The sequence below is a fragment of the Mytilus californianus genome, unplaced genomic scaffold (assembly GCF_021869535.1).
Source record: "Mytilus californianus isolate M0D057914Y unplaced genomic scaffold, xbMytCali1.0.p SCAF_1, whole genome shotgun sequence".
NCBI classification, from domain to species: Eukaryota; Metazoa; Mollusca; class Bivalvia; order Mytilida; family Mytilidae; genus Mytilus; species Mytilus californianus.
In genome coordinates, this window is record NW_026262581.1 from 106,747,912 (window position 1) to 106,773,901 (window position 25,990).

A 25,990-nucleotide genomic window follows, 5' to 3' on the forward strand; every position below is an offset into this window, starting at 1 on the left:
GCTGGATTCATCTCTGTTCATTTAAACTGCAGCTAGTTGTTATTTTGAATAGCATTTTGTTGTCGAGCCTGCGACTTTTGTCGCAGAAAGCTCGACATAGGGATAGCGATCCGGCGGCGGCGGCGGCTACGGCGGCGGCGGCGGCGGCGTTAGCTAACTTCTTAAAAGCTTTATATTTTAGAAGATGGAAGACCTGGATGCTTCATACTTTGTATATGGATGCCTCATGTTACGAAGTTTCCGTCAGTCACATGTCCAATGTCCTTGACCTCATTTTCATGGTTCAGTGACTACTTGAAAAAAAAGTTCAGATTTTTTGTAATGTTAAATTCTCTCTTATTATAAGTAATAGGATAACTATATTTGGTATGTGCGTACCTTGCAAGGTCCTCATGCCCGTCAGACAGTTTTCACTTGACCTCGACCTCATTTCATGGATCAGTGAACAAGGTTAAGTTTTGGTGGTCAAGTCCATATCTCAGATACTATAAGCAATAGGTCTAGTATATTCGGTGTATGGAAGGACTGTAAGGTGTACATGTCCAACTGGCAGGTGTCATCTGACCTTGACCTCATTTTCATGGTTCAGTGGTTATAGTTAAGTTTTTGTGTTTTGGTCTGTTTTTCTTATACTGTATGCAATAGGTCTACTATATTTGGTGTATGGAATGATTGTAAGGTGTACATGTCTAGCTGGCAGGTGTCATCTGACCTTGACCTCATTTTCATGGTTCAGTGGTCAAAGTTAAGTTTTTGAGTTTTGGTCTTTCTTTCTAATACTGCATGCAATAGGTCAGCTATATTTGGTGTATGGAATGATTGTAAGGTGTACATGTCTAGCTGGCAGGTGTCATCTTACCTTGACCTCATTTTCATGGTTCAGTGGTCAAAGTTAAGTTTTTGAGTTTTGGTCTTTTTTTCTAATACTATATGCAATAGTTCAACTATATTTGGTGTATGGAAATATTTTATGATCTATATGTCAGTCACGCAGGTTTTATTTGACCTTGACCTCATTTTGAAGGTTCATTGCTCAGTGTTAAGTTTTTGTGTTTTCGTCTGTTTTTCTTAAACTATAAGCAATAGGTCAACTATATTTGTTGTATGGAAGAATTGTTAGCTGTACATGCCTGCCTAGCATGGTTCATCTGACCTTGACCTCATTTTCATGGTTCATTGGTCAATGTTTACTTTACTTGGTTAATGTTAAGTTTATGTGACAGTTGTAATAAAGCTTTATATTTAGGACTATCAACATAATATCAATGATTAGTAAAGAAGGCGAGACATTTCAGCGTGTGCACTCTTGTTGTAAATGGTACTAAATGTGAATTTACTCTCTGACACCAGTTACTTTCAAATCTAAATGGATCTAGACTACTATGCTTTGATACTAAGTCAAACATTTGACATGTCATTATAATTACTACTAAAACTTCTTCCCATGGCCAATAAAGTAAGGTTTAGTTGGTTAAGACTGTCATCAGTATGATTTATATGAAAATAGGGGGTTTTATAGATATAGATTGAAAAAAGTAAACATTTTTGTTGTGTACTCATATCGTGAGAAGCATAATTCATTATGCTCCCTAAGGTAACATGTAAAGCACTTTCAAAAGAATATATATTTACCTTTAGACAATTTACAAAGGAGATTATGTAACGTTAGAATACTTTTATCTGTGAAAGGTAATCTTAGCCAGCTCACTGCTGTGATGAGTGTTTGTCTTTTTATGTAAAAAATAATTCAACATGGCAAAAATTACTTATAGTGAATAAACAGATAGCAAGCAAAGTAAAGCCAATCATAATAAAAGATAGTCTTAATGTCTTAGTTCTTTTTTAATCATGACAGTCATTGAAAAGATATGCAGCAGTAGTTATCTATTTTTACAAACAGTTTTATTACATTTCATCAGTATACCCCTCTTCACTAGAAAAAAAACAGTCTGCATTCATGTTTATTGGTTTATGTGAAATATTGACTGTAAAATAAGCAGGCACCCAATTTCCACTAAAAAGCAAATTTTTTCAAGTCAACTCAAAATTGGAATTTAAGAAAATCTAGCATACTAAAACCATTGCATTAGTATGTACTTGATATCAATGGTAGAAAATCACAATTATAAAAAAAATATTGTTTTATGTATAAGAAAATAGTTAATCATTATAAAAATTAATTACAAAAATTAACTAAAAATACAAGAGACTTACCTTAAGTTATGAATTTTGAGGTAATGCAAACTTCTTTGAGGAGTAATTATTTATAGTACTGTAGGTCCTTATCACATAAATATTTACCTATGTGTTCACATGTTTTTCTGGGAGATTTTTCTGCTATTTATACTTTTTAATTCCTAGGAATTAACACTTGAGCAGAGAGTGGAGGAGTTATTTACGTCAATTTCAAGAAGGTCCCTACTTATAGCAAATATGTTGTGTTAAACTTCCGTACTATCTGTTCCCATACCTGGGTGATTCCATTGTTTCTCTCAGGTGACATCATGTTTTACAAGTGCCTCTTAGTGTTTAACCCTATTTAGAAGTACTTTGCATAAACACATGATGTTGGCTTTCGAAATTGAAATTTTGAATTAATTGGTGTTTTAAGTAACTCTTAAATAATTACACTCTTTTAAATTACTTATGAGATAATGTTGTAAGGATAAGTGTACTTATATTTTGTCCAAATATAGAATAGTTGTTAAGAATTTTATGAATGAAATATGAGTGAACGATAAAAATTGATAGTGTCGGAAGAATCTTCAAGTTGGTACCTATAGCCAGGCTATAGTAATGTTTGGAATGTGCAGTTTATATAATTGTGAAGTAGGTTAAGTTAAGAAGAGGATGTGGTAATTAAGTTTACTTGAGTTGAAGATGGACTAAAATAAGTTGCCAACATTCATTTAGATAAAAAAGAAATTGAATTTTATTTCATTGCAGTTGATCTTAGTTTGATAAGATAAATGTGTAGTAGAGATCTGGTATGAAAGGGTATGAGACAACTGTTAAAAAAAGACTGAAATGATCAGAATGAATAAGTCACCATTCAGCCTTTTACAATGGTTAAAGATTCAACCTGCAGTATGCATTTGGAAATATTGTCTTGAGAGATAACTGTTATTATGTATTATCAATCTGTAAAATAAGCTTTATTCCAAAGTTAGGGTATATTCAATTCTGATTATATGCATGGTGTAAAAAACCACTCACTGCTATGGCTGCCACTTTTTCTAGTTCAAGGTAATAGAATTGTTAGATAGAAATAGAAAATGATAGACAGATTAAATATTCAATCATTATTTATACACAGCAGTTGATATTTCAATCACTCATTCTCATCAGATGTGGCCTTGAATGTGAAGAAGTATAATTGCCATATTGTAATAGATATTTTTTTTTTAAATGAAGATGAATGAAAAGGGTGTTATAGTAATATTATGTCTGTGTTAGAATCAGCAGATACCAGGGGAAATTGAGTGTAAATAAGTATACAATTCACACCTGATTTTAGGTACATCAGAAGCCAGGTTCTAGCATGCATGATTTACATAATGTATAGCCACCTATGTTTTGTGGTTACAGATAATTAACTTCTCAAGTCTTTCATCTTTTAACAAGGGTTTACTACAACTCTATAGTGATAAAAACTAATGTTCAGTACTTACATTAGTAAGGGTGGAGAGATCATCGGTATATAGTTATTTATAAGTTGATACGAGGAAATAGAGATTTACAGATGCGAGTATTTGTCCCACCTAGATATCTGTGAAATAATTTTTAAACAAACCTAAATTTCTACATACAGAATATAACATGAATGAAATTATTCTTAAATTGTAACATTTTCTTACCTATGTCATTACAATTTTGTCAATATGAAATTGTGAGTCACACATTTGTTCACAATTTACACAAATAAGGTTATTATTGAACAATTCATTAAAACAACTTGTAAAACAAAATTTCATTTTCTCAGATAACAGGAATTAAACAAAGTAAGCAAATATTAGTTGATGTGACTCTTGTCTCTGAGAAATTGATCTCTTGTAATACCGAAAACACTTATCATGGACCCAGAAATATTTTAAAAGGGTATCTTTTATATCTTACTCAGTTACAAATGATCTTGTCTTGTGTCAAACAGAGATAAATGGATCTATTTAGTTGTTTGTTACAGGTTAATGACAGGTAAACAAGTATAACTGTATGTACAATATGTCAGAATGCCTGAGATAGGTCAGGATGATAGGAATGCAATTGCTATGTCAACCAATTGTAGTGTTTGATCTATTATATACCTGTCATGTGCTACTTTGTGTTCAGGTATTTCTTTTCTCAATCTACAAATATTTCTACAAGTGTCATGCTATAATAGAGATTGCCAAGTCTTTGTGACTGAATATAAGCTTCATATGATATTGTGTTCTTGCTTCACTAAAAAACCTTTAGTCATGGTTATATCATTCTTTTATTGTTCTAGACTTTATTTTCAAGAATACAATGCGCTACTTCCCCTTATTTTGGAATCTTTTCAGAATTGATTTTTAAACCCTTTATAAATAATGCTGAAATTCTAACTGATTTGAATTTTCTATGTTTTCCTGGGTTCCCCATCCCTCCCCCCTCCCCCCCCCAAAAAAATATATATATATTTATATATAATATATATATATGAGCTATTCAGGCTATTTCATCAAGCTATCAGTCCTATTTAATTTTTTGTCTCCCCTGTGACAAATGTCATAGAATGACATAGGGATGCTTAGGTTCAGTTCAGATGTCAGGAGCTTAGAATATTTGTATAAATCTTTATAAAGGAGAAGATGTGGATATCTTGTATATGGGATGCCTTGAATACTTCTGGTTTCTGTTGTCATTACCCTCATTTTCTTGGTTAAGAGAATACAGTCACATAATGTGAGACATAGGGATGCTAATCCAAGGTCAGTGGCTTAAACAATTTGTATAGAACTGTATTCAGGTAAACGGTAATTGGTGTATGGTATGATTGTCTGACTGGCAAGTTTCATCTGACCTTGACCTAATTTTCATGGTTCATTGGCTAATACTAAGTTTTTGTGCTTTGGTCTGTTTCTCAGATACCTTAATCAATAGGTTAAATACATTTGGTGTATATGGAATGATTATAAGGTGTACATGTCTGTCTGGCATGTATCATCTGACCTTGACCTCCTTTTCGTGGTTTGTTGGTCAATGTTAACTTTCTGTAGTTTGGTCCTTTTCTCAGAAACTAAAAGTAATAGGTGGGCTAACTTTGGGGTATTTAATGATTATAAGGTGTTCATATCTGTTTGGCAGGGTTCATTTGACCTTGACCTCATTTTCATGGTCATTAGTTTATGTTATGTTTTTCTGATTAAGTCTGTTTCTCAGATACTAAAAGCAATAGGTCAACTATACTTGGTGTATGGAATGATTGTAAGGTGTTCATAGATATAGGAAGATGTGGTATGAGTGCCAATGAGACAACTCTCCATCCAAGTTACAATTGGTTTTTGCACAATAACTTTAGTTTAAGTAAATGGATCTCTATGAAATTTAAACGTAAGGTTTATGATCTCAAAAGGAAGGTTGGGATTGATTTTGGGGGTTATGGTCCCAACAGTTTAGGAATTAGGGGCCAAAAAGGGGCCCAAATAAGCATTTTTCTAGTTTCATGACAATAACTTGTGGAACAGTGTATGGATCTCTCTGAAATTATACCACATGTTTCCATACCACAAAGGGATTGTTAGGATTGGCTTTGGGGGGTTATGGCTCAAACCGTTTAGGAATTAAGGGCAAAAAAGTGAGGGACAATTTTTTCTCCTCAAGATTTCAGAAATCCTTTAAATTTATTTTTTTTGAAAAAAAGGAGGGGGAGGTAAATTCGCAGCAGCATTGTGTATTGCTTAAAAGCAAAAAATTGAATATAAATTCAAATCATATAACCAATTCTAAGTTCTTTGACTACAGTTATTCTGTGTCAAAAACCTATTATGTGTCAAATATTAAATTACAATCCAAATTCAGACCTGTATCAAGCCCGAATATTGTGTCCATTTTTGCCCCAACTGTATAGGGTTGGACCTCTGCGGTCGTATCCAGCTGCGCTCGGCGTAGCAATTTAATGGTGTATGGAATGAAGAGACAGGTTCACTTACCTTGAACCTGACCTCATTTCAATGATTTACATAATTAGGTGTTTCTCAGATACTATGAGCAATAGGTCAACTATATTTGGTGTATGAAATAATTGTAGGCAAACATGTCCATCTTGGAAAATTCTTTTGACCTTGACCTTATTGATGATGTTAAGTTTTCAGTAAAACCTTTATTTTAAAATCTTTCAACATAAATTTCAGTCATAAGCATAAAGCAGGTGAGAAGTTTGAGCATTGTACACTCTTTGTTTTTATAGTTTTATCCTCTGCAGAATATTTTGGACACATTATTACATCTGTCTGTCTGTCCCTGGTTTGGCCATTTCTCAATACTGTCTGCTTAGTTCTTAGTTACACTTTACACAGTTGTTCTTGACTCTAGATTATATCAGTTCAAGGTCACATTTAATACACTCAATAAATTGATGTACATCTTTGTATTACCTGCTTAGGTCCAAATTAAACTTCACATAATGGTCTTGACCAAAGTTGTTATATTGATGGTCTAGGCAATATTTTTGTGCTTCTTGCTTGGATTTTATTTTACTTAATGTCTCATGTCAAAAACCCCTTGATTACATCAGGTAGGTTTAGGTGACAACTTTGCTCTTTGCCTTTTGGGACAAATTTTGCAACATTTTGAGTGGTCTGTTAGAAAACATTAAATAAAACCTTCAGAAATGATTTATTAAATGATATACATATATTGCATGATAAATTGGACATTAAGCATCCAACAATCAATTAATCATGAATAGCCAAATATCTGTTGGATATGGCAAAGTTTTCCTGCTTTTGATGATTAGGAAATCACTTTTTTGATAGAGAGTGAGTAATTGCAATATTTTCAGAGGATTAGTTTTGAAACAATCAAATTATGTTTATGACATGAAGAATTGTAAGTATAAAAAAGGTACATAAATGTTAACAGCATGCCAGCTGCCAAGAGAACTTAACTTCCTTAAACATAATAAGTTTACTGAAGAATTCTATGACTGGCATCTGATATTGCAAGTTTGAAAAAATCATATAATATTTTGAAATAGTATTTTGATTGACAAAGCATGCCTTTTTTAGGTACACCTATGTTTCAGTTTAGAAAAGTTTACTTCTTTAAATATAGTTTGCTTGAGTGATGAATTTCAGAGGTGACAAAATAAAGACCATAAAATTTATTTTTAGTTTTGCTAAACATTAAAATACATTCCAAACAGAATTCAGCCATAAAAAGGGAATAAATTGACAAGCCCTCAAATTCATTACAAAGAACGTTTATTGTAAAAACATTATTGGGTTAAAAGATTTATCATCAAAACCTGCTAAATTTCATATTGTTTAGTGCATACTATGTTTTGATTTAGGAAACTTTGTTTATTCATATTTTTGTAAATGAGAGGAATCGTGAGAAGGCCATTGGTTAAGATTTTCTTTCAAACACAGATTTTAAAGAGAAAGTTACCTCTTGCATTGCAGCTTATTAAGTCATCCTACACATAATCCAAAAATTATGTTTTTTAAGACATAACAAGGGTGTTTCCTGTCATAAAGTTCTCTCTGCATTCTGAAATTTTCTAAATTTCTTTGATTTGGCATTCCTTTTAAAATCCTACAAATACTGCTATTTTTAACCGTAGGGTTGTATAGTTTCCACGACCCTTAGCATATGTCTCTTTGATGGAGAGTTAAGAGATCTGTTATTTTATATTTTCCAGTTTTTTGTGAAAGATAGAAACAAGATAAGCCAGTCTGTTAAATACTTCTACAAAGTAATTGTGAACTACGTCAACTTTTTTGTACTTTGTTACTGAGGAATCACTAATCTTGGGTTTTTTCCCACCAGATTGAAATAAGTCTAAGTTCTGTTTTCTAATACTTTGCTGTGAGTTAGGGTCACAGTATTTTGTTCTTGGACTATATTTTTTCTTTAATTTTAATGTCACCAACAGAAGGTTTAGTCGTCTTTTTTTTTTAATTGTTATGATCCTTGTCTGTCCTACATTAATTAATTTGAAAATAGTCCATGACTTAAAAGAACTTTACATATTACTCTTGACTTCTGATGAAATACATTGTGACATCAACTGTATAAATTTGTCGCCAAAATCATAGAACTTATTTATGAACTGCGACATCTTATTAAATTATCAGATATTAATTAGGCTATATATTAGGTGGTCCAGTAGATTATTAGTTGAATTACGATAACATTATGACTGATATTGCTCTAAAATATGATTCTTTTGTATTTAACTGTTAAAGAAATGATCATATCATTGACAAAACATCTCTCAGAGGTGCGTTCGTAACAAAACAATATTCTTTGCTTGTTCTATGTACAGTATTTCAAGTTGAATGATGATTTGTATTCAAACAAAGTCACTCATACAAATATTCTGCAATTTGATTCATGTGGTAAACCAACAGTATAGCAGAAAAAAGTCGGTAACTTCTTTTTCTTGATTTTGTGGTTTGATTAAATCAATGTTAACATGAACAAAATAGATTATGTTACGGTAAATTGTGCACAAAATTGGTAGATTTCTATCTTCATTATTTTGTACTTTTTTTGTATAACCTGAGTATTTATGTATTGGTTTGTGTGAGTGTGGTACACAGAAGATCAATCAATCTTTGTTTGTTCAGTTTCTTTTCATAAGAAGAAAGATCATGAATGCCAAAAAACAAACCATTTATTATATTTAAGTTTGACTTCGGAGATATATTCATCCATAAAATTGAAAAGCGATTGAAAGAACAATGAATTATAGATTTACATTGAAACACAGTGTAAATAAGGTCTGTTTGTCAATGGAGATATGTTATTTTTTTTACATTTTATCTATTTGATTTGTCATAAATGGGCAAAATAAAATAAATGACTTTTGTTTGACTAGCCAAATGCAATGCTAGTCTTTATCATACTTTTCTAGCTAACTCTATCTTATATACTCCATAAAGTTGATAGGCTATTACAATTTTTGTAGTTGTGAAAATTCGAAGAAGAAAATATTTCTACATTGTAATTGACTCAGAAATGGTTATTCAGGAGTCTTCAAATAAAGATACAGAAGATTCTTCTATTTACCATACAAAAATATAATTTTTCTTTACCTAAGGTAACAAACATTGTTTACCTTGCTATGACATATATTTAAAATAAAACACGTTTACACATATCATTGATAATCAAATTAAGATAAAGCATGTTTCACATGTTAATTGTCAAATCTGACTTAAAAGATTTTTCCAGAAGAAATAATTTTATGCTCACCTTGATTAGAGCTCTTTTATGATATAACATCCAATATAAACAGTATTGATTAATTGATTGATTGTTTGTTACTTAACAGTATTGAGAGTAGGTGGCGGATCGGGGAGGGGGGGTTGCAACCCCCCCTTTTTTTTTATGATCAATGCATTTGAATGGGGACATATATTTGGAACCCCCCTTTTTGTCTCGCCTTGACAGAGTCAAAAAGCGAGACATAGGTATGCTGTTTCCGGCAGGGTCAACAATGTATTAGTTTGTGATTAGGTCTCGTTTATGGTGAACCACAAATAGGTCAATGATATTTGGTATGCAGTTGTATTAGCATTGGCACATCTCATTTCCATGGAGATTATTTGGCCCTGCCCCCTCAGTCATGGTCTATTGACTTTGAAACGTTTGCTTAGTTTACATGTATTAGTTTGTGATTAGGTCAGTTTATGGGGAACCACTAGTGGTAGGTCAATGATATTTTGTATGCAGTTATATAAGCATTGGCATATCTCATTTCCATGGAGATTATTTGGCTCCGGCCCCTTAGTCATGGTCTATTGACTTGAAAATTTGGCTTAGTTTACATGTAAAAGTTTGTGATTAGGTCAGTTCAAGGGGAACCATTAGTCGTAGGCCAATGTTAATTGGTATTCAGTTGTATAAGCATTAGTACATCTCAACAAATCATTTCCATGGAGAATATTTGGCCCTGCCCCCTCAGTCATGGTCTATTGACTTTGAAACTTTTGCTTAGTTTACATGTATTAGTTTGTGATAAGATGAGTTTAAGATGAACTGCTAATGTTAAGTCAATGATATTTGGTTTGCAAATTTATTGGAATTTGCAAGTATCATTTCCATGGAGATTATATAGCCCACCCCCCTCATCATGGTTCATTGACTTTGAAACTTTTACATAGTTTACAAGTTAATGTTTGTGTTAAGGTTTGTTTAAAGGGAACGGCTTATAATAAGTCAATGGTATTTGGTATGCAGTTGTATTAGCATTGGCACATCTCATTTCCATGGAGATTGTTTAGCCATGTACCTTCAGTCATAGTTCATCAACTTTGAATATTTGCATAACTTACATGTTGAAGTATTGCTATTTTAATTTCAACATTTGCATTGTCAAAATTACAAAAAGGCGAGACATATCTCTGTGATAACAGTTTATTAAAAATGGCTGGATCACCCCTTGAGAGTCTTCACATTTTCCAGGTCTAAGCTAGTTAAAAACTAGACAATTGTTGAATGGTCATGAGATTGGGTGGGGAGGTTAAATATTGCAGTCCTCTAAGATTTTTAAATCAAGGAATCAAAAATGTAGTAAACTCAAAAACTTATTCAAAAGTTAAAATTAAAATGTTTGACATCCACATCTAGAAAATGTAATTTGGAAATCACACAAATTTGACATGAAATCATGAGAATACTGGAGAAACTTTTATACAGATGGTTAATTTCAGTATTATGTTTTATTGTTCTAAATTAAGTAAAACTTCATTCTAACATGAAATTGAAAGTTTTAATCAAAAGAATCCAACACAGTATATTAGGTCATGAACTGGGTGAGCAGCTTAAGATGCTAGGCGTCTCTCATTTAAAATTTTATCCTCTGTTAAGTAATTGCTTTTTTAATGAATTTATCTGTTTGGTGTTTTTTTTTCTAAATAATCTGATAAATGTTGAAAGGGATTGGAAAACACTTAAAGGTTAATATGAAACTATGATGCCAAGAATCTAGGGTTAATTGTTTATTATATAAAAGTACAAGCTGTTAATGTTTTGAAGGTGTATATGTTTATTAATCTCATTATGATTAACTCTATGTAGAAATACTTGTGTACTTTACGTTAAGTGTTCATCTCCACCCAAAAATGATACATACAATTTACACATAATTCTGGAAATGTAGAGTACATTCAAAATATACCTCAAAGTTTTTTGGTTTTTTTTTCTATTTAAGCAAGTTTGCTTGATTTAAATAAAACAATGTAATACTGAATAGAATGTCAGTTATATTGTCAAAGTCACTCTAAGAATTTACTGAGACTCCTACACTTTAGAGGCAGGTCAGGCCAATGCATGTTGTTGACATAAATGATGCTCAACTGTTGAAATTGTTCCTAGTATGCTGCCATTTATTTGAAAAAAAAGTTAATTTATTTTACAAAACAAACATTTAACACTTGGTATATACTGTTTTTTTACAAGAAAACTTGCTTAATAAAAGAATGATTTTGAAATATAGATAGACTTACTGGACAGTGCAAAGGGGACCAAAAGAAACATTGAAATCAACATTAACATTTGAAATGTTGAAATTTGAAAAGTAGTCTTGAACAAAAAAAATTGTAAGTTTCCAGTTTGAAATATTGTAATACATGAAAAGGATAACAAGAAACAACAAAAATATTGCATAGTACAACATACCACATCTACTACCTGCTGTATTTCATATTAATTATTTTTTTCTTCCACAGTTGATAACACCAAAGTTCCCTGTAGTTGTAAAGGTTGGACATGCACATGCTGGGGCTGGTAAGGTCAGTATCATATGTATAACAAATAAATATCATTGCTAATTGGTATCTGTGGAAACTAAATGGTCTGTTTTTGTCAATTGCTGGATCACATAAAGACTATTTAATCAATGGATGTTTTAGAATAAATTTCCTGGTCTAGGACAAATAGCCTTGGAAATATGTAAAAAAAAATGAACACTGTATTCTGATGACAGCTTTTAGCTATTTACAGGAATGTCCCATGTTCATTTGTATCTGTAACTTGAGTATCAAGATAACTTACATCTTGATTGTCCCCTTGGTATCCTCTACCCCTTTTTAGCTCACTGGACCCAATTTTGGGCCAATTGAGCTATTAAATGTCATCACTAGGCATCCATCTTCTGTCATTGTCCGTTAACTTTTACTAAAATCTTCTCTGAAACTACTGGGCCAAATTTAACCAAACTTGGCCACAATCATCATTAGAGTTTCTAGTTTTAACATAGGGTCGATGACCCCGCCTGTCAACCAGCATGACGGAAATGGCTAGAAATAGAACATAGGGGTGAAATGTAAGTTTTGTATATTATCTTGAAAACTGCTTTAGATAGAAAAAAATCTAACAAAGGTAGAAATGTTCAAAATGTTGATATTTATCTACTGTCCATTTACTGTAAATTCAGAAATTATTGGGAGGTTTTAATTAATGCGAATAATGCAAGTGCTTTTTATCAATTATTTCCATTAATGCCTAATATCTGAAAAACCATAATAGATAGATAGAAACTTGAAATAAGCAAAAATGTTCAGCAAGACAAAATCTATATATTATTTCATTCTTGAAATCATCGGATGACTCCTTATTGGAGTTATTGCCCTCTAATGACAATTTTTAACAATCTTTTGAATTTTTGCCTTATATCTGTAAAACTATAAAAGATAGATAGAAACATACATGAGGAAAAATAACCAGCAAGACAAGCTCTACAAATTAGTCACATGGTTGTAATCATCTGATGACCACTTATTGGAGTTGTTACCTTTGATGATGATTTTTACTAATTTTTGCGTTTTTTCCTTATATCTGAAAAAATTATAAAAAGATAGATAGAAATTTAAATAGGCAAAAATGATCAGCAAGACAAGATCTACAAATAAGTCTATTGGTTGAAATCGTATGTTCACTCCTTATTGGAGTTACCGCTCTTTGATGATTTTTACCCATTTTTAGTTTTCTACCTTTTATCTTGAAATTATTATAGATAGATACCAGTGCTTTGCTTTTGCACCAAATGGCATTTCATTTGCGCCAAAATAATCTTCCTTTGCGCCACAAACCATATTTCATTTGCGCCAAAATAAAACATTTTTATTGCGCCAATAATACAGGTAAATACATGTAAATAGTATAAAAAGTAGTTTTATTCAAAAGAGACTTTTAATGATAAATTTAAAACACATATTCCTCCGAAATAAGTCACCGTAACCATAATGAAAGCCCTATACACTAGTACGTTCCTAATAAGAGACTTTTCATAATAATGTTAAAACACAGTTGTGTTATAAATTAACGAGATATAAAACCTAAAAGAAAGCACTATATACTGGAGTTAAACCAAATGTTTGTTCTGACACAAGACTTGTAAGCAACGGCTCGGATGTACTTATGTACACTGAATAACCTATATGTGTGGTCATACAAAATAAACTTATTTCCTCTATATAAAAATAAGGAGATGTGGTATGATTGCCAACGAGACAACTATATCCACCAAAGTTCAAATGAAGTGGATGAAAGCAATTATAGGCAACTGTATGGCCTTCAAAAATGAGAAAAACCCATATCGTATACTCGGCTATAAACAGCCCCGACATGAAAAATATGAAACAATTTAATTGAGAAAACTAACGGCCTAATTGTCTCAGAATTGACAATGTCCATCTTGACCCCTCAAACATGTTAACACTGTATAGATAAACCTAAGTGACTCTCAGTTTTATATTAGAAATGAGTATGAACTTACTTAGTTACATAGGAGGAATACACTAAAAAAAAACTTATTCACGATGTAGCAATTAAATATTTTAAACTTTTCCGTTATATGTTACCTGTAAAATGGCGCAAATGTAGTTTTAATTTTTTGAGAGCAATTGAAATATAACCTTGTGGCGCAAATGAAAGATTGGATTTTGTAAAAATTGGCACAAATGCAATGTGCCCATCCACTTTAAATAGGAAAAATGATCAGAAAGACTAGATCTACAAATAAGTCAACATAGGTGAAATGGTCAGTTTACTCCTTATTGGAGTTTTTGCTCTTGATGATGACTTTTACCAATATTTTAAGATTTTGCCTATTATCTTGAAAACTATAAAGGATAGATAGACACTTCAAATAGCAAAAATGATCAGCAAGACAAGATCTACAAACAAGTCAAATTTTGCTGAAATTGTTTATAGTAGATCCTTTAGGAGTGATTAGATGACAATTTTTTTACCCTTTTTTCTGTTTTGGGCAAAAAGTAAAGATTGAAAGAAACTGTAAACAGAAAAAATGATCAGCAATACAATAACAACAAAATAGAGATTGTTGTCATGGATTCTATTGTAGTCAACAATGTTGGAGAGTGTCCATTGTTTAAGATGCACATAGTCTATAGATGAGCGACACAGGCTCTTTAGAGCCCCTAGTTTTTTATCCAAATTATTTTTGGAGTTTCCCGAAGTAAATAATGGACTGCCATTGCTTTATCTGGGGGTATCCATTTTGTATACGCAACTGCTTCTTTTAACCCTGATTAGAATTTTTGAAACTTTCTCAGAATCTTAACCATAACCATATAATGGTGCACCTCTTATTGTTTTTTAATCAACATTATTTATTTGGTTTCTCAAAGCTAATCATAGACTGTATTTCTGTTAGGAGAGGGGGTAACTACAAAAAGCTTCCCAAAATTAATATCAGGCTTTAGGTATTCATACAGGTTTAATTGGCATTGAAACTTTTCCTTAGTTTATATGTTTCAGTGTTATTATTTAAATTATAACAGTTGCATTTTACTATCAAAGTAACATACAGGTGAGACAATCTCTGTGTCAAATATTTTATTTGCTTAAAACTTTCAGATTGATTTTTGTCGAGCCTTTGACTTTTGTCGAAAAAGCAAGACATAGCGATCCTACATTCCATCGTCTTTGTCGTCGTTGTCGGCGGCGGCGGCATGCCACAAATATTCACTCTGTGGTTAAAAGTTTTTTAAATTTTAATAACTTTCTTAAATTAACCTGGATTTCTACCAAACTTGGACAGAAGCTTGTTTATGATCATAAAATAGTATCCAGTAGTAAATTTTTAAAAAAAAATCTGGTTTTCAGTATTTTACTTATAAATGGACTTAGTTTTTCTGCCAGGAAACATTACATTCACTCTGTGGTTAAAGTTTTTGAAATTTTAATAACTTTCTTAAACTATCCTGGATTTCTACCTAACTCGGAAAGAAGCTTGTTTATGATCATAAGATAGTATCCAGATGTAAATTTAGTAAAAAGAATTTTTTTTCTTTCTGTATTTTACTTATAAATGGACTTAGTTTTTCTGCCAGGAAACATTACATTCACTCTGTGGTTAAAGTTTTTAAAATTTTAATAACTTAAACTATCCTGGATTTGTACCAAACTTGGACAAAAGCTTGTTTATGATGAAAAGCTAGTATCTAGAAGGAAATTTTGTTAAAATTTTGTACCTGTTTTTTCGTATTTTACTTATAAACGGACTCAGTTTTTCTTCCAGTTAACATTACATACAGCCTGCAGTGAAAGTTTTTAAAACATTTATTAGATTCATAAACTATCCTGGATTTTTACCAAACTTGGACAGAAGCTTCTTACAAACAAAAGATAGAATGGAGAGGAATATTTTTATTAATTTTTTTCCTCATTTTTGTTGAGCCTGCGATTAACAGCAAAAGTAGGTGAGACACCAGGTTCCGCGGAACCCTTACAAATTTTTGTTTTTATAACGTCCAATTGCAAATCCTGACTAATGGTATTCTCTAAAAGCAATATTCACTTAAAGTGCAGGAAAAGTGGGTTAGAATCTCCTCACATGTCCAAGGTGGTCAGCTATGTATCTGAAGGGTGAAATTATTTGCAGTGGACTGCCTAATTTGTATTAATCTTTTGCAAACAGGATATATTCCTACTTTTCATGCACATGCTATTATCCTGAAATTGCATGGAATATTTAATACTAGGTATTAAGCAGCTGCCATGACCAATCGCTTAGATATCTGTCTCCTTGATGTATTTTTCTAATTTTTGTTTTATTTATAAAATAATCATCTGGGTGGTATTTGGTTATTTTGCAATCACTGAAAAGTTTTTCACAAATAAATATCAAAACATATTCCAGGCTTATACTGTTTACATCTTGTGCCGTGTTTACTTTATCTGGAAAAAATAAAAGTTTTTAGCCATTTTATCTGTAAACAAATTAACTTGGAAAACATGCTTAATGCTCTGTCCTGTTTACCGTTTTAGTTCTGGGAATTTATAAGTTGAAGAATGAAAAATAAGTTTTTCAGAAAATAATGAGATGGTCAATGGATGAGAAAGCATAATTCATTTGACCATTGTATTGCTGTGTCATTGATAATGTTGAAACAATTGCCAACATATACCATCATTTAAATAGCATGTACAGGTAAAGTCAGCTGGGCAACATATACCATCATTTAAATAGAATGTACAGGTAAAGTCAGCTGGCCAACATATACCATCATTTAAATATAATGTACAGGTAAAGTCAGCTGGCCAACATATACCATCATTTAAATAGAATGTACAGGTAAAGTCAGCTGGCCAACATATACAATCATTTAAATATAATGTACAGGTAAAGTCAGCTGGCCAACATATACCATCATTTAAATAGAATGTACAGGTAAAGTCAGCTGGCCAACATATACCATCATTTAAATAGAATGTACAGGTAAAGTCAGCTGGCCAACATATACTATCATTTAAATAGAATGTGCAGGTAAAGGATTAACCAGTACAGTCAGATCATCAATTGTACTGATTTATAGATTGTTTACTTAAAGACAATTTTATGTACTCTTAAAAAGTCTCAGGCATAGTGTATATGGACTGATTTGCCCATAATCTAGTCAATATTGCAAACTGTACTTTATAAAAAGCCCGTATATACAAATCAAGACAACAACACAAGAGAAATGAAATTCCCATTTAGATAATTATAAAGACAGAAAATACATTTGTTTGATGGGATGAAGGAATGACAAACAAACAATATGTATGAATTGAAAACTGTCATTTATTATTAAAATGATGAAGTAAAACAACAAAATGATAAACATGTATAATTAAATCAATAAATCATATTTATAAACAACATATATGTTTATAATGACAAAACCTTATTGACCCATCCCATCAAAGATGGCTTACATTTGACCATAGATGTATAAACCTGTATACATCTATGATTTGACCATCAAGGATGGGGTTACATTCGAATATAACACTGACATCTTGTAAATCAAAGTATAAAAATATGTATGTGCCTTACCAATGTAAGTTGAATATTCACAATACCCCAATTATAAACAAAGTTGAAATATGTCAATTTTAAAATGTTATTTTTGAAATGAGTAATCCAAGTAGGGATGAGGGGTATAATTTCAGTTCCTGAATGTTTCCAGAAGTGAGTGAGTGAGTGAGTGCCACTTTCAATCTTCAACTGAAGCACTTTCTGAAATCAGATAACACCAGAACAAAGAACTAACTTTGTATTAAATCATTTCTACAACATAAAGTCAAAGAGTTATGCCACTTCCAAGTTTGCCAAAAAATCATTTTTAATAAAAATTACCATAAATTGTAAAACATTGCTGGAAAATTTGGTAAAAAGCATATGTACTGTACATTCATAAATTTTTTACTATGATTTAAATATTACAAGAATAAGAATTCACAATATAAATTTTGACTCCATTACTTATATGGAGCATTGAATTTCTTAAATCGCAATGATTAATATCACATTTTTGTTCATTGTTTAACAATCGCTATGATGAATGCATGCAAACATTTGTACATTTATAAGGAACAATAGCTTAGAAAATGAATAGAACATTGAAGAACAAATGTCATTTTCATTTGAAATAACTAATGCTTTGTGCATGAATATTTAAACAGCATGAACATATTTATTTCCATTTATTGTAAAGTTTGGATAATTATCAAAGTAAATAGAATTCCAAAGGTAGAATTCATCCACATAACATTGAAATGCAGACCTAATAAACAATGATGATAAAAAAGACCCACATATGATCCTGATTTAATAGTTGCTAGTTTTTATCTGCATGCTTTATATGCTGATGCACATAGTTTAAATGATACTTCAAATCCTGACATTTTTTGTTGTTGTTGGGTTGTTGCCTCCTTGGTATATGATTCATCAAGACAACCACTGGTATGGACAAGGTGTCTTAGAAAACATACAGAAGTATGAAATACATTGAATATCACTATATGAGTACCATATGAACTATATGAAAACTAGTTGAATTGGACAATATACATAGTACATACATACATGAATTATATGAACACAGGTTAGGTTAGACAATATAGATACATACAGAGAAGTAGCCCATATATTGGCCCTTGGCAGTAACTATGCAACAACAGAGAAATACATTGATGGTCGATATGATCTACACTTACAGAAGATCGGAAACAATTACAGGGCTTATATGTGAGTTATCAGTAAGGAAATATCAGCACAAGCCATCACAGTCAGCCAGTAGTTAAATTGTTTCTTTAACAGTCTAAATTCCTGGAACCAGATTTAGATCGATCAACAATATTTTGAAATATTTTTTTGTTAAAATTTGAAAAAATGTAAGTTTTGGAAATATTATTGATGACTGACTGGTATGGCTGAACCATAATAATCTTTGCTAGGTTTCAAGCTGGGTTTGTTATGGGTGAATAACATGATACAACTTTGACACCTTTTGAAAACATCTAAAAAATCTTGGGTAAATCATGATATTTCATCATTAATGTTTGACCTGTGTAAAATGTTCTTATGTGGTGATGACCTTTACTGCTTTAGGTTAGAGTTTCCAATCATTATGATTTCCAAGATATTGCTGGTGTGGTGGCAGTCACAGGAACGTATTCTACTACAGAAGCTTACATCGACACACTTTATGATATACATATACAGAAGATAGGCCCTCACTACAAAGCTTACATGTAAGTCAAAACCACCGGGTTTATAGTATCTATTATAGTTTTATTAGTTTAGATCAGATTTTTAACAAATCAAAAACAAAATTTTTTTTTTATTTTAAAAATTTGTCTCCCCATTGTAAAATTTTGCATGGAAGTGCAAGTTTTCTGCGACTAAGTATACTTTACTTTCTATGTCTGTATTGCTTTAACTGTTCAAGTTGACCAAAGTGAATGCTATATTCTTCTATCTGAACTTTCTTGTTTAGTTTGAATTATTTGTGTAAAAAGTTGTAGTTAGTAAATAAATCTGTTTATTCCTGTTTGACTGCTGCCACTCAGTGATGGATTAAATTAACATATTTTTTTCTCAGAAAAACTTGTCAAGTTATGTAACAAAATACATATTTTGTTAAATTTGCTGATTCAAAACAGCAGTTACATATTAAACATTTAGATTATGAACCATGTAAATCTTACCTGAAGCAAGACTTGGACCTGATGTGGTAAAAAAAACCTGAGATCTTATGATTTTATGATTTGAATTAATATAACCACATGTTATTGAACAAATTCTTGGGAGGTAGACCAAATTAAGAATCCTACATATTATTGTAAAAAATTGAAATGAGACTACAAATATCGCATTTGATTTTAATTAACTTATAGCCATTATGAGGAAAATAAAATTTGAGTTCAACTTTACTGAAACAGCCATAGTTCCACAACAATGTTAGGTGGATCTTAGCAAAGCCTCATATAGGATTTTTTTGCTAGTGTTCAATTCAGGTAAGATTATAACATGAACTGTTTGAAAAAAAGCTTTTGAAATCAACATTATTTAGGCTTAACACAGGTAAAACTAGGGTTAAATTTCTTCAATTTGACTGTTAAAGAAATTTTGGTTCATTGGCTATCAGTTTAATTAAAGAAGCTTCTGTTACAGTTCGAACAGAATTTACAAAAGTTAGAAGCAAGAAGATAAGGAAAACCCCATTAAAGCAAATTGAATCTTTGATATGGAGAAAGAAAATAATGACTACTATTTTCTGTTTTAGGCGAAAGTCTATATCTGGAAATTGGAAAGCCAACACTGGGTCAGCCATGTTAGAGCAGATAGCTATGAATGAAAAGTAAGTCAACTACACGTCTTTAATCAAATGACTTTTAACTTGTGACTTAAAAAGGGTATCAGGTAACAATATTTGGACTGTTATACTTTTTAAATATCAAGTAGCTGGCCACATGTGTTTTCACAACGAATTGAGCAAAACAAAATTTTCTAAAAATGTTGCACATTGATTTTAACATTACATTGTACTGTAAATTTATATATTATTGCGATGTTTTTATTATTGCGAAAAATGCGACAGGGTTATAATCGCAATAGTTTAAACTCGCATTTTGAAATTTTGAATATGAATTAAATAGGATTTTTCTCAATATCGCAAAAACTAAAATCGCATTTTAGTCTAAAATGACAAAATCGCAATAATAAATGCATGCAATAATTTCTGAATTTACAGTATTACAATTATCGATGAGATGCTAATGTTTAGAATGGGATGCATTTTGTCTGCTTGGTACAGAAGATGGGGTTTTTTTCTTCAGTTTTCTTAATAGTTATTTTACAAGGACATAAATAGATATAAGTATTAGTATTAACACAGGGAAAAGATGAGTTTATGATTTTTCCTTTCTAGATAAAGTATTTCCTAGCACTTCATACACTTGACCCAATAACTTTGTTTGATTTTGTTGTTGTTTCATCAACTGATTGCCCACAAAAAAACAACCAGACAGGTTTACATATGTCAATATATAAGTTGTTGGGGGAGTCAAGTACATGTGTTTTTCATATTTGCAACACATTAGTAGGGTGGAAAACAATGATGATGATTATTAATCCTATCTATTTCGAGAGTTAGCTATTAAAAGTCAATATAAGTCCTTAAAGTTCACTGACATACTATTTACAGACTTTACACAACTTTACAGAATTGCTTAAAAGTCAGTGTCACATGCAAGATTGTACACTGAATGTACGAAAAGCTGTAGTCACATAGAGCTTTAAACTTGTCTGAAATAATTATGAGGATGTCATAATAAAATGCATGTTCATATAGTAAAATCAAAGTTGTAGGCCTTATTCAATATTAAGGCCAGGTAAAAAATTAAGATGATGAAATAATACATAAAATGGATAACTGAATTACCAAAAATATTGGACAGCGCAACAGACCACATCAACACGTGACTCCTCTATAAATAGACAAACAAACAAACAATGAACACACACATAGTCCAAATAACAATGTTATAGAAGAATTGTATTTGCAGCTAGATTATGCAGAATCATCTGCAAACTTGGTAGATTGATCAATTTAGCATGTTGGAAAAAAAGGGAAATAACTGTTAAAAATAAAATATGTGCAGATCTGGTACATAACTGGTGTCCCTTAAAAAAACAAGCAACTTGCAGAAAACATCAGAATAAAGATTAGCAGGTGGAAAAAATGGGAATTATATTCAGATTCCTAAAGAAAAGTTAATTTTGTGGTAGGATAAAGGTAATGGTACAATTAAACATCTTACTCCTATGTCTACCGTACTTTGTTTATTAGTAAAAAGGTAATGCATTGGCAGAAATGACTTCTAGTTACATGCATGCTATTGTGGTACATGTAATTAGATTAATTTTCAAATATGGTGCAATTTTTTGATACTTGTATCCATTCAACCTTTCCTGCATGTAACTTGGAAATTATTGGCAAGGTTACAAGGTCATGTCCTCAGTTCCCTTTATTTTTCTTTTGAACTTTAGACATACATATTTACTACACCACATAAACATTCCAAGACATACTCTTAGTACTTCCTCATTTTTGGTATAACACCCTTCTAGCAAATATGTTATTGATTTTCAAAGAATGTAATTAACCTTATTAGAATAAAAAATGTAAACAAATTTATCAGTGTCTAATATTGTAGACAACTTTGTCAGTTTTCCATGTTCTATGGTGTGAAATGGTGTGTATAACATGTCAACAAATTCTTGAAAGTGTTGAAAATTTTTACTTAAGTATGGTTAATACTTGGTTATTGTATGATACAGATTACAGTAATATCTAACATTTTTGTCAAATGTTCTGACAAAAAGAAGGAACTCTGTCACTTTTTGTGGTCTATATATAGAGATACCGTTTATTAATCCACTGAAGAAAAAATGACGTCAAGCATATGTGATTGAAGTATGTTGCAATCTATATATATAATAGTTGCTACTTAAATGAAGAGCTTGCCATTCATATTAATTGTGTGAAGATATTGTAAAAGTGATTACATCCCTGTTTTATTTTGTGTCATAATGAATCATCACAATCACACTATAATTGTAAAGATATTGTGAAATTTTATTTTTTTTTGTCATCAGGGAGTTGATGTTAGATGAAAACTAACTTAACCTAAGTACCTTTTTCTATCTAAGTTAAAAAGGGTTTAACTGTCGGAGCACAAGTTTACCTTTTAAATAAAGTAAAATATTTTGGCCAATTGCATAATGATCAGCACACAGTAAACAAGCAGTCAAACAGAATCCTCTCAAAAATAATGTGAACAGGTTTTTATACGCCCGTCAATTTTTGACGGGACGTATTATGGTATACAAATGTCCGGTGTCCGTCCGTCTGTCTGTCCGTCTGTCCGGCGTAAACATGTCGCACCGTAACTTGAGAATGACTTATTCAAATTTCATGAAACTTAACATAGTTGTTTCTTATGATGGTCAAACGATCTGTATACTTTTTGGTGAAAATAAGATTAAAACTTTTTGAGTTAGGGGACTTAGTAACTAAAACAGGTGTGTGGTTTTTTTCACATGTCGCCCCGTATCTCAAAAACAATTTATGATTATTGCTTAAAACTTTACACACTTCTTAGTTATATTAATCTTAAGATCTGTATACTTTTTGGTGATTATTCAAAATTTTATTTTAGAGATATTGAGTATTTTGTTAAAAAAGGGGGAGGGGTTTTTCACATGTCGCACCGTATCTCAAAAACAGTTTATGATTATTACTTAAAACTTTACACACTTCTTAGTTATATTAACCTTAAGATCTGTATACTTTTTGGTGATGATTCAAAATTTAATTTTTGAGTTATTGAGTATTTGGTAAAAAAAGGGGGAGGGGTTATTCACATGTCGCGCCGTATCTCAAAAACGATTTATGATTATTGCTTAAAATTTTACACACTTCTTAGTTATATTAATCTAAAGATCTGTATACTTTTTGGTTTTGATTCAAAATTTTATTTTTGAGATATTGATTTTTTTTTTTTTTTAAAAGGGGGGTTTTCACATGTCGCGCCGTATCTCAAAAACGATTTATGATTATTGCTTAAAATTTTACACACTTCTTAGTTATATTAATCTAAAGATCTGTATACTTTTTGGTTTTGATTCAAAATTTTATTTTAGAGATATTGAGTTTTTTGTAAAAAAAAAAGGGGGTTTTCGCATGTCACGCCGTATGTCAGAAACTATTTATGCTTATTACATAAAAATTCACACACGAGACGACGGGCGTATCATGCGCTCATGGCGCGGCTGTTTATTTTGTTAAGTGACCTTGACCTTGACCTATGAGTTCATCTTCTGATTTAATATGAAGTCCAATCAACTTGAAACTTAGTACACATGTTCCCTATGATATGATCTTTCTAATTTTAATGTCAAATTAGAGTTTTGACCCCAATTTCACGGTCTACTGAACATAGAAAATAATATTGCGAGTGGGGCATCCGTGTTCTTTGGAAACATTCTTGTTTTATATTTTCCACAAGTTTTTTCTATAGCACTATTCATGGAACCTTGACCTTTGATATCTGAACTTGATTTAAGATAAAGAGTTGCCTTCTTGCCTTATGCAGAACCATGGTATTAAATATAGTTACGATGTATGGCTACCTGTACCTAGACTATAAATGTTTAGGACATTGGGGGGAAAATAACTTTCAGAACGTTAATTATAAATATACCCCATGCAACAAAGTTGTGGAGGGTATAATGTTTTTGACCCGTCCGTCCATCAGTCCTGTTCTTGTCATCGTAAGGAGTTATGCCCCTTTGAACTTATTGGCCTCAATATACTACTGCAACAGTTTGTCATCACAATTCCTCTGAAACCACACAACAGAATTTCATGAAACTTTGTAGTTAATGAGGACATAATATGTAAATGTGCATATCCATAAGAAAATTTTTATCAGTTGACTTTTGTACAGTTATGAGTCTTTGAACTAAGGAATTTGGTGAGATTTTGTCTGTCCAGTGACAATGTCAGGATGTGGGGTATGTGAGCATGCTCACAAAGGTTCTTTAATTAAATATGATTTCTATCATCTATCTGTTGTCTGATGAACATTTTGAATCTTCTTACAAACCAATGAGGGCTAATTTGGACTAAAATTGCCAAGAATAATGTTTAAGTGACCATATTTCAAAAAGGTATCAATTGAACTGATCCCCTAAACATTATGTCACTTGGTGCTATAAATAATATGCTTGGAGGATGAATATTTTCTCAATGGTAGGTTCTGCTGCTGAGAATAGTTCTTGTTAAAGTGATGCTTCAGTGATCATATTTCCCATTGGTCATAGTCTAAGACCACTATAATCAAGTATAATAAGTATAATTTCAAGCAAACATTAAAGTTGTTGTCCAATATTTTTATACCCAGTCTTCGATAGGAAGGGATATTATGTTTTCAGATCTGTTTGTCTATTTGTTTGTTCCATATCAGGTAAAAGTTTAAGTTTAAAGTAGGTTATTATGAAGTTGTGGTCACATCAACTTTAAACTTATTACAATTTCATTTTGGTGTGAACTTTAAAAATAAATATGACAAATTAAGGTTTTTTACCCAGATTTTACAGTTACTGAACATGGAAATGTGATAGTGCGAGCATGGTATGGTGTCCTATGGACACATATTGTTTTATTCTCATGCATATACTTATTAGTGATATTCCCTTTTAACACAAGAAAGTGCATGTCATTTCTCAGTTACATATGGTAAAATATCACTTTTCTTTTCAGTGTGTGAGAAGCTTTGTAAACTCAGGTACATTTCTAATATGACTCTCTTTTATTCATCATAAAACAATTTGAGATTTTCCAAAGATTCATGTTACAGAATCTTGATCAATTTACATTTGATTTTAGTGTTATTATAAACAAGAATGTTTGGAATGACATCTGTGTATTTGATACTTGTATAAAAACAAAATGAATCTATTTTGATTTGCATTCTTTTGGTTCTTCATGAACAGGAACTTGGATTGGACATTGATTCTTTTATGAATTATGCCACCTTCCTTAAAATATTTCTCCCATTAATTGAATATCACCATGGACAGTTATCTTTATTTAAACTATATGAACTAATATTCAGGGTAAAAATCCATGTAATGGAAATAAGTTTTAAGTTTGTTTCTACATATACAGGAGCTTAGGTATAAAAAAGAAGGTAATATCAAAAGTGTTAACTGCCAAACCTCAAATGTCAGGTCACTAGTATAGGGCATGGTTCTATGCAGTAACTGTCAGGTCACTAGTATAGGGCATGGTTCTATGCAGTAACTGACCAACTTCAAATGTCAGGTCACTAGTATAGGGCATGGTTCTATGCAGTAACTGACCAACCTCAAATGTCAGTTCACTAGTATAGGGCATGGTTCTATGCAGTAACTGACCAACCTCAAATGTCAGGTCACTAG

The 25,990-nt window shown here is 31.5% G+C and overlaps 3 protein-coding genes across 8 annotated transcripts in view; 2 read left to right on the forward strand and 1 right to left on the reverse strand.

The window, feature by feature from the left end:
* The window catches only part of LOC127729108 (TBC1 domain family member 25-like), a 447,590-nt gene that overhangs the window by 154,564 nt on the left and 267,036 nt on the right, over nt 1-25,990 (forward strand). The window lies entirely within an intron of this gene.
* Nucleotides 1-25,990, forward strand: part of LOC127729157 (synapsin-like) — a 144,947-nt gene that overhangs the window by 103,210 nt on the left and 15,747 nt on the right. The window contains exons 8-10 of the mRNA XM_052236833.1: nt 11,919-11,981; nt 19,091-19,233; nt 20,268-20,342. Of these exons, the coding sequence (XP_052092793.1) occupies nt 11,919-11,981; nt 19,091-19,233; nt 20,268-20,342 (281 nt within the window). The remainder of the gene's footprint in view (nt 1-11,918; nt 11,982-19,090; nt 19,234-20,267; nt 20,343-25,990) is intronic.
* Nucleotides 1-25,990, reverse strand: part of LOC127729218 (tissue inhibitor of metalloproteinase-like) — a 41,711-nt gene that overhangs the window by 13,660 nt on the left and 2,061 nt on the right. Inside the window, exon 1 of one of the 5 annotated variants that reach the window (XM_052236966.1) lies at nt 12,244-12,462. The exons of 1 other annotated variant lie outside the window; for it this stretch is intronic. The gene's annotated coding sequence lies outside the window, so the exon portion shown is untranslated. Of the gene's footprint in view, nt 1-2,214; nt 2,464-3,671; nt 3,770-12,243; nt 12,463-25,990 lie in introns of those variants that run through there. 3 more of the 5 variants (XM_052236976.1, XM_052236957.1, XM_052236938.1) reach the window with 3 other exon arrangements.